At 42.7% G+C, this 9,647-nt stretch overlaps 1 protein-coding gene across 1 annotated transcript in view; it reads right to left on the bottom strand.

The window, feature by feature from the left end:
- Positions 1-1,055: 1,055 nt before the first annotated feature.
- PTPN5 (protein tyrosine phosphatase, non-receptor type 5 (striatum-enriched)) overlaps positions 1,056-9,647 on the bottom strand; it is a 34,981-nt gene continuing 26,389 nt past the window's right edge. Inside the window, exons 10-12 of the mRNA XM_008945055.1 lie at positions 8,515-8,675; positions 5,040-5,153; positions 1,056-1,417 (exon numbers count right to left, since the gene is read on the bottom strand). Coding sequence (XP_008943303.1) covers positions 1,324-1,417; positions 5,040-5,153; positions 8,515-8,675 — 369 coding nt within the window. The 3' untranslated portion in view covers positions 1,056-1,323. The remainder of the gene's footprint in view (positions 1,418-5,039; positions 5,154-8,514; positions 8,676-9,647) is intronic.

Here is a 9,647-nt window from a genome sequence, read left to right as displayed (position 1 = left end):
AAAATATTTTTAGTAGATCATCACAGCTTCTATTCACAAAACACTCATCTTTCATGTTAAGGGTCCTGTGTACCTCCATTTTTCTCTGCTCAATAAAGCACTTAAACTGGTGCTTGCCTCTAAGCATTAAGCACAAACTACAATCTTCACAGCCTCATCAAGGTGTAAAAAGAAAACATGGGCAGCAGTCTGGATTACTGAAAAGGAAATATCACTGACTGGACTAGTGATTAGAATGGGCTAATGATGGTCTAAATTTGGTTTAAGGGCAAATTTCTCAAAAACCAACCAACATGCTCAGACTGATTTTTTTTCGAAGCTGCTTATAAGATTTGCATTAATTCTAATGAACACTGGGCACCCTCTAATCTTTGAAACAAGTTTAAATTCATAGAATACAAGTTATTATATTATTACCTTTTTAATAAAGATTAATTCAACTCACAGAATTCCTTACCTGATTTAAAACCTCAAATTTCTGGGGAAATTGTATTCTGACTGTGGTCTGACCACGTAAAAAGAGAAACTATTTGCAAAAATTAAATCTGATTGCAGAATGGGGTGCCAAAATATTGACAAAGAAAGGGTACAGTGTGAAGAATTTACATTCAGATTAACTTCTGTTCACCTCAGATTGACCCAGCTGTCAGGATACTGAGGGACACTGCTGGTAAGAACTGGAGGTAACAATTTAACTCACATCATTGAAAAAATATTTTTCCCCTAGTTCTGATAACACTGGTGGTGGACTGCTTTAGAAAAAAAATAAACAGGCAAACATGATGTGTGAAACATCATTTCAATGTGAATCGACTTGAACCTTTCAATGCAGAGGCTCAGGTGGTTTATGATATACACAGTATTCGGTAATTTTATATGTAAAAACAATCAGAAAGAGGCAAAAAGTTACTTTCAAGCTTAGTCAACATACGTCACATTTCAGCATGACAATTCAAAAAGTTTCACACTGTATTTAGATATATTAGCAATGATCTTTTAAAAATAGCAAACTGAAGACAGTGGATTTTTTTTTTTCTGTTTTTTTTTTCTCTTGCTTTTGTAACAAATGAAGCTGCTATTCTTATTTACAGTATAAATAAGCCTTTTTTGGTGAAGATTATGTCCTGTCACATATGTTTAAGACAAGGCGTACCTCAGCTCTTAAATGTCAATGCAAACAAGAGCATAAAAGCAATATCAAAGTAAAGTAATGTATCCTCCTTTCGAGCTACAACAGCCAGGTTACCGTGTGTCTCTTGTCAGATCTGAAATATATCAGTCAAAAGTTCTCTTGGTTTTAGCCTTTAGGAATACCATGAACACTTATTCTTCTGCTGCTCTAGAAAGCTGTTTTCCGTACAAGCTCATGACATGATGGACAAATTGATACTGCTCACAAGTCTGGATCATTCCTCCCCTGAAAAGCAAAGGAAAAAGGAGAAGGAAACAGCAGCCTTATTACCTGCAAGCACAGGAAACAGCACAGCTAACACAAAGCCTGTTACAAACAGTCTGTTCCACAGCTTCCCAACACGAGGGCAAGGTGCCCACTGACTGCAACCAGCTCGCAGCCTGAACCAATTCTGGAATGAGGGTTCCTCCCTCTGTGCCATCCCATGTTGTGCTTTTGCCAACTTCACCAAGAAACTAGGGGATGGCCAGCAGAGTTTTGGGACAGGCAATGGAACTTTAGCAGGAGACAACTCAGATTTGTAACTGAACTGACTGCCATGCACACCTTGATCAGTGAAAGACTCCCAGCACAGAAGTCTGTTTTGGTTCAGCTCTTATTTCAGCTTTTGCTGTTCTCTTTAAATTTGCAAACCTGTAAGGAAATGCAGGCAGGAGCAGAAACAGTTTTGCTTTTCCATGTATTGTTAGTCTGGGTATTTCTGCAAGTAGCACATTAATCAACACAAGCACTACAGCAGGAGACAAATGAACAAAAACCAAAGGGTAAAATTGTTCATTTTATGCAGATTTTACTAACATTTAAAATTCTGCTATGAGTACCTCATCAACACTGATACCATCTCTTGATAATCCATTATGAAACTAATTAAAGCCCATGGCTCAAATTCCCAGCAGGTGTATGCAGAGTTGTGCCAGCAGTGGTGCTGATGCACTGATACTGGGAATGAAGTGCCAAGAGGAGGCTGAGATGAGAAGTGGGGCTGAGGAACATGGGAACCCATGGGTGGCCGGAGCCAAGCAGACTGTCAGTCCAAAGGAAAAGCACGGGTGGTGCACCCCCTCAGAAACCTTCAGCAGAGAAAATTAATGACAAGCTGCCTTCTCCGAGCCAAACGGATAGCAGACTGCTGGCATCCTTCTTGGAGACTGCCCTCCTCAGTGGGGTCCAGCTTAACAACTGTGGGTCACACAGTAGCCATACCAGGAGGGGGTAAATGAATGGCCAAGACAACCTCCTCCCTCAGCCTCTGGTAGTTATTTTGTTAAGCAGCTGCTTGAAATAACACTTAATGATCAGAGAAGGGACTCGGGCTCCAGTCTCTCATCAATAAGCAAAGGTGAGAAACACACACTGTGTTTCTAAAGAAACTATTTCCTAGCTGAGCAACTCCTCCCCATCTGCTCTGCTTAATCCAGTTGATTTGTTTCTGAGCCCTTCTGTGGCACACAGCACTGAAATATTTATGCCAGTCCATGGCACACATGGAACATTAGTCACGTCTGGCAACTACTCCCCATGCAGTTCTGTTAAGAGTGAGGTTGCACCCTGAAGTTGTGGCAACAGAAGCTCTAGGGTGGCCATCGAGTTTCAGACCAGAGGAAATGAGTTTCCTTTGTTCCTGGTTCCCTGCTACCTGGTGGCTTCCCCCTTCCCACACACGCAGACCATGACGTGTTGCTGTCCAGGCTTTTCTGTGGCACACAGCACTGAAATATTTATGCCAGTCCATGGCACACATGGAACATTAGTCACGTCTGGCAACTACTCCCCATGCAGTTCTGTTAAGAGTGAGGTTGCACCCTGAAGTTGTGGCAACAGAAGCTCTAGGGTGGCCATCGAGTTTCAGACCAGAGGAAATGAGTTTCCTTTGTTCCTGGTTCCCTGCTACCTGGTGGCTTCCCCCCTTCCCACACACGCAGACCATTGCTTTCCAGGCTTTGGCAGAGTGGAGAAACGATGCTTACACCTTTCAGACCCGAGCTGCATGGTGGGAAAGGACAGCAAATGTCTCTCAGCACTGTGGGAAGGATGCAGGAATGATCACTTCCCCTCTTTAGTCATACTAGGTTATTTTAGGACCAACTGTTGGCCACTGGTACAAAGCCCAGTGCACAGGATTTTTCAACGGGATCTGAGAGGGAACGAAGGGAAAGAAACATTTGTTCCCTTCATCCCAAAGCCACCTCATAGGTGGTTCTCATGGACACTGTCAACCCCTCTACTGCTGTGAAGTGGTGAGGAGCATTCCTTCGTGTGTGTGCTCTGGCCTGCATCCAGCCTTCTTCCCCCAGGTCCCTGGTGACTCCTTCCCACCCATCCTATTTTCTCCAGCCAGTAACCACCAGATGGGAGGAGAAGACAGAGAAGATCTTCCTTCCTATAGATACTGTCCCACCATCTCATGCTGCTTTTAAAGTCACCTAAAGTTTTTGTGGGGGTTTATTGAAAGTGACAATGGGTGGCAGCATGACTTGCAAGAGACTACAAGCCCCACTTTCCAGTCCTTGAAGAAACTGTGCTCTTCCGTAGCAAAGATGGTGATTTGACTGCTTTCCATCTTGAGTATTTTCTCCTATGACATTTATATGGTTTCTTCCTATCCCATCCCATCCCACTTCCAAGAGGTACATAGCAACTACAGAGTCTCTGCAGGCTTCCTTTCCCTCCATGGCATCCTGACCAGTGAAGGTCTCCCTTCTTCAGTCTCTGCGAATGACTGACAGTTCCCCTCTCCCTGCAAAGCTAGTGTTTTTAATTTGGCTTCTGTATCAAACATTTGTAAGCAAGTGTCTTCAACCTTCATTTGTATGGTTATTTTTCTGTGTAACACTAGTCACAGAGACAAGGTATTTCAGATCCAGACAGATATTTCACTGGGCCATGGCAAATCAGCACTCACTATTCATGTTCTGGTTTTCTTTTTCTTAAGAAGCCTTTCCTTATCTCCCTGAAATCCATTGAAATAGCCAAACCTATAAGCCCCTGCAGGTCCCTGTCTATCAGAGCCTCAGCAGGGCAGCAAGCATTTCATTTTCTGCCTCCCACTAAGCATAATTTCTCATCAGAAATAAAGTTCAGCGTGGGGTTGAGGTTCTTTTTTTTCCTTAGAAAAATCTTTGGTATGTTTTTCGTGACATCTCTTCCCCTGACTACATTTATCATTATCATTAGTGAGAGCACTGAGACATGTTTTGATGGCACTTGAAACCAGTGGGAGAGGAAAAATAACATCTCTGGTGCAAAATTCAAGTCTGTTTACTTCATAATCAAACTCAAGGTGGTGTGTTAAGAAATGCTTAACTGGAAACCACTGAATTTCCAGAGATTTTCACAGCTCCTTTCATATGTCTGCATACACTCCAGACTGTGCATCCTCTCCCTCTCCCTGCAATGTCCCAGGCTGTGCCCTCCCAACAGCGCTCACAGCTCCAAGTATGCAAGGACAGTATTCTGTACTCCTCCTGGGAGATTCTCCTGATCTGTGGCTCTGAACTTAAGTACAGCAGACCTTTGAGCCTTTGCTTCTATGTGAACCCAGGGCCAGCTCCTCAGCTGGTGAAAGGTCACTGCTTGTTGGGCTGAGCTGTGCAGCCGTGCAGATTTTGATGCCAGCTGTGAATCCAGCTCAGTTCCAGGGCTGTTCATTAGAGGTTTACTGCTTATAAAGCAGGTAAAGGTGACAAGTCAAAACTGTTCCTTGAAGGAAATCGTCCTGTTCTAAGCATTCTCTCGCCGCCTCCATTTGCCTTTGCTCCCCTCCCCCTTCCTATTTGTTTTCTCTTAGGAGAAGGGGAAGCTGCCCCGGCTCCCCTGGCCCTTGCCTGGGGGCAGGCAGGCTCCTCACCTGTCCAAGCGCAGCTGGCAGGCTGTCCGCAGGATGTCCACTATGCCCTCGCTCTTCAGCTGTTTGCAGCAGACGCTGGTGGCGATGAAGCAGCCAGTCCTCCCGATGCCTGCACTGAGGGAGGGGAAGGCAGAGAGAGGCAGGGAGATGTTAGAATGGCTTGGGAGCTTTCTCTTAAATGAGCGTCATTAAGGCAGCAATCAAACCCCATTATCCCTTTCCTTCCTCCAACCTTTGCCAGGTGGGTGCTTGTGAATATCAGGCCATAACTAGGAGAAGATATCAACTTCAGTGGAACTGCACAATTAAGTGTGAGCCACTCACAGCCATACAGTGCTAAAAATGGACCATGAGGTACTGTTTGACCCAACATGTCATTGAACTTGTCACTGAAACACCGAAAATAAGCAGTTAAACAGTATTTCTCAGTTAGATTTGGGTTGAGGGCAACCCTTGCTTTGAGCTTCTTAGTACTAATAGTTTTTTGAAAGCTATTTTCATTCACACACAGAGCAAAAAAAACCCTTGCTTAAATAACACCAGCTAACAACAGTATGATAAGTGTGATGCCATTTGCTGATCGGATCTACACTCTAGTAATTCTCTGAATTACTGCAGGATACAACAAATTCACTATTAAAGAAATTCCTCCTTCCTGAACACCTTTGTATCTGACACACCTTTGTATCTGGTCCTTGCTTAATGACCAGAATTGATTTTATTCTCAAAAGGCACATTGCTATTGAAGCTGTGAATTCTTCCTATCACCTAACAAAAACTAGCAGCGAAAGCTGGCAGCTCTTCTTGTGCCTTAAATAATTAAGTGAGCTTACTCAGGAATAATTACTTGATACAACTGCAAGAAGTCCTTCTTCCATTTAAATTGTGCTAAAGCTGTAATACAAAAACACTGGCAACAAATGTCCAAGCAACAATGGAGCCTGCAGTTAGCTGCTGCTCCCAAAGCCCTAACACAGTTTCTTTGTACAGACAGCTTTTTCTTTTTCACTCTGAGTTCATGCTTGCTAGGGAAACACCTCCACTGGAATAGATCTAACTTTCATTACAGAATGATCAAGGCAATTCAATGGAGGTTTGGAGGATGCTCTTACTCACCAAAAACTCCTCTCAATTTTCAAATAATTGTTATGGAGGTACCTATTTGATTTAAAATATTTGTCCCTGAAGCTCTCTGTAACTCATGTCCTGACTTCTCTTTATCTACTTTGTTCACCAAGACTCCAAATATGGCAGGGTTTCAGATGACTCTTTGCTGCATACAGATGTACATCAATGGTTAAAAAAAAGGCCTTTTGTCTTCCAGTTGATGCCATAATAAAGTAGGCCACAGTGCCAGCACTTGTCCCAGGACAAGCTGCAGGTCTCGGTGGCTGAGACAAAGTCATGATCCCAACAGTGCCACATTATCCACAGGACCTTAACAGGACTGCTAGCCTGCCTTTAATATGAAGCTGCTTTTAAGAATAGATACAAGACAAAATCATGAAGCTATTTTTTCTTAAAGGTGCCTTACTGAAGGCTAAAACCACAGTGATGGTGTTCTACTGACAATCTCCCACAAAGGTCAAAGGAGCTCCAATCCCCAGCAGAACATGGGCCTTGGCTAATGGGTTCCTGCATACACCACTCCCAAACAGAGGCAACGTTTCAAAAGTCTTCTTCAGATAAAGTGACTGCAGTTGAGAATAATCTGAAAGGGCTCTGGTCCACAGGATTATAAAGTATTTTGTGTTAACTATCACCAAGAGGCAACGTTTCAAAAGTCTTCTTCAGATAAAGTGACTGCAGTTGAGAATAATCTGAAAGGGCTTTGGTCCACAGTTAACACAAAATACTTTATAATCCTATCACCATGTCTACTAGCAGTTATTTCAGATAAAAATACTCCATTTCTCCCCAAATTATTATTGTGTCATAGGGATGACACCATACAAGAGGATCAGACAAGTGTGCAAAGCAAGAGTGACACGGTGACCAGAATCTTTACCTGCAGCAAATACCATATTACTTCAAGGAGCTCTTAGAGAGTCACAGATTTCCAAGTGCAAGGGGACCTTCTTAAAAACCATTTCTTATTTTTCTGTGAACACTCCCCAATTTGTCAGAAATCTGTCTTAAAACACAGGCAGAAAAACTGGACATGTGGCCTCCTATGAACATTTTACTAGTGATTACTCCATATTAGCTCATAGGTGGATCTCTGATGACAAAGGGCTACCAGCCATTCATGCTGAGGCTTTAAAAGCATTCCCATTGCACAATATACCCCATGCACTATGGCTTTTGGATAGCAGCCATCTACCATTTCCTAGAAAATATTATGCAAAACTAAGTAAACTTCCTTACAAAAATCCCAAGTATCAATTTGGCAAAGTCTATTTTATTGAAATTATAGAGGATTACCCTGGCAAGATTACTGCATTGCTTTTAAGGCTTTGCTCTATTTATCTGGAATAATTGTTTTAAGAACTGACATGTAGTTTTCAAGTAATCACGTTTAACCTTTCTAGACACTTGCAAAACATGACTTGCTTTCAAACCTCTGAAACTTCTCCAATTTTCCAAGAACTAGCATTCAGTTACACTTAAATGTTAATAGCTTAGAGCTTGTGGACCATTTATTAAACACTCCTGGGTGAAAATCATCCAGTATAGCTGGATCAATAATGGTTAGCAGCTGTTGCTTAAAATGCTCCCCAGTCAGCAGTGCAAAATAACACTTCATGTCTACAACTGATAAGTATTATCATCACACTTCTTTCTGAAGACAGAAGAAAAGTTTTTCTGTTCATCCATTTTGTTTTCTGCTCTGTGATTGATAATTACACTTTTCTCATCACACTTCTAAACACTGTAAAGATTCTACTTCTTTCTTATAAGAAGTTTTCCTCTTTTCCAGGGGCTTTTTATGGATACTCCAATTTTACTATCTACTGCATATACTGCATTGTTGATTAGTTCTTGCTGTGATCAGCTTTGCCACTGTTTTGTGTGTTCTAAGTATTATACTTGAATTGTTGTCTTTGGCCTGATAAGGATTTTTTTTTTTAATCAAAGAAGGAATCTACAAAGCAGGGAGTTTGGAGGCTTAAAGCTGAATGATCTCACTTTTCTGCTTGCATGTGTCCTCCTACTCAATGTCACTCACAGTATGTTCATCTTTGGCAACCTGGCCCTTGTAAGACCATGAAAGGCATATGCATTAGTGGTAAGGCAAATGAAATGACACTGATTACAAGTAACTGAGCCACCACCAGCTCATGTTCAGCTCTGTACCAGAACGCAACACCTGGTAATAGAAAGTTATTGTCATCAAGTTTTACAAGCTCCAAGAATATTTCAGAAGCAGCTGGGCAAGATCTCCCACGTCTGCCTGATGGCCAAGGTGACAGTATCTGCACTACACCACTGTACGTGAAGATGCCCTCAGAAGTCAGACAACACATTTATTTACCTGCAGTGAACAATCACTGGGGCATTCTTCTCTTCTGCACTCTGCATGGCTTCTTCCACTTCCAGCACCAGCTGTAACAGAGGTGGGGCTTGATCTGGTGTCTTCTGGTCTGGCCAAGACGTGTACCAGTAATGTTTCAGGTTTCTGACTTCTTCTCCTTTCTGCAATCCAGTGAAGACAAACACCACAAAATTTCAAAAGAACTTCAGGTTGTAAACTGATGTTGAAAACTAGCCTTCCCTTTAAGAACAAGATGAGTATATCCATGCTAAATGGAACAGCAGACATGGCAAAGCCACACAACACAGAAATCTGGATTTCAAATACCACGTCTGCACTTCAGTAAACTGCCTTAAAAAAAAACCCACACACATCATTCCTCCCCCTGCCCCCCCAAGTATTCTGCTCTTTTAGTGCCAAGAGCTGTGTGCAAAACACTCCAGGCAGTCTGTTCCCTCTTGACAGATTCATTCAGCAAAGCCAGAGCTGTGCTTGTGACATAATTGCTTTCATAATGTATTTGACAGACAGAGAGCCAGGAGCTGTATCTCTGTCTCTGATAGCTGGGGAGACAGATGAGGGAGAGAGATGGGAGCTTATTTTTCTATTTCCTCTGACAGACAGACTTATATCAGTTTTCTGTCAATTCTACTCTTCTCTTAGACATGACGAGAAATGCAGAGACCCTACAGAAGGCAGGAATTGTATCTAGCTGCAGTCCAGGGCTTTTTGAGAGAGAAATTCCAAGTGTCTCTCTGTCTCAGCATGGCTGTGAATACAGCAAGTGTACCATTACCTTTTCTGAGTGCCAAGCAGCACTGCGTGCTTCCCATTTTGTGTGTTCAAAGTGACATCCTTCTGCCCAATTTCGAAGGCACCAAACAGTAACATGGAGCTGAGCAAACCTGCCTCGCCCTTTCAGACACTACATAAGCCAGCTGGCACAGGGCAAAGCAAATGTCTTCAGAAGGTCTCTGAAGAGAAGTGTTAGCTTCCACAACCTTCCCTTCAACACGTGGCTGGCTGAGTTTAAGAGAGGAGGAAGAAAGAACAAATTTGTCTCTTTCTGAAGGAGCCAGGTACAAGATCTGGAACTGGTTTCTGCCATCAAACCTGCTATGTCCCTGTGACTG

This window comes from Merops nubicus, unplaced genomic scaffold (assembly GCF_000691845.1).
Source record: "Merops nubicus isolate BGI_N331 unplaced genomic scaffold, ASM69184v1 scaffold5620, whole genome shotgun sequence".
Classification (NCBI taxonomy): Eukaryota; Metazoa; Chordata; class Aves; order Coraciiformes; family Meropidae; genus Merops; species Merops nubicus.
This window is presented reverse-complemented; position numbering and strand designations above follow the sequence as displayed.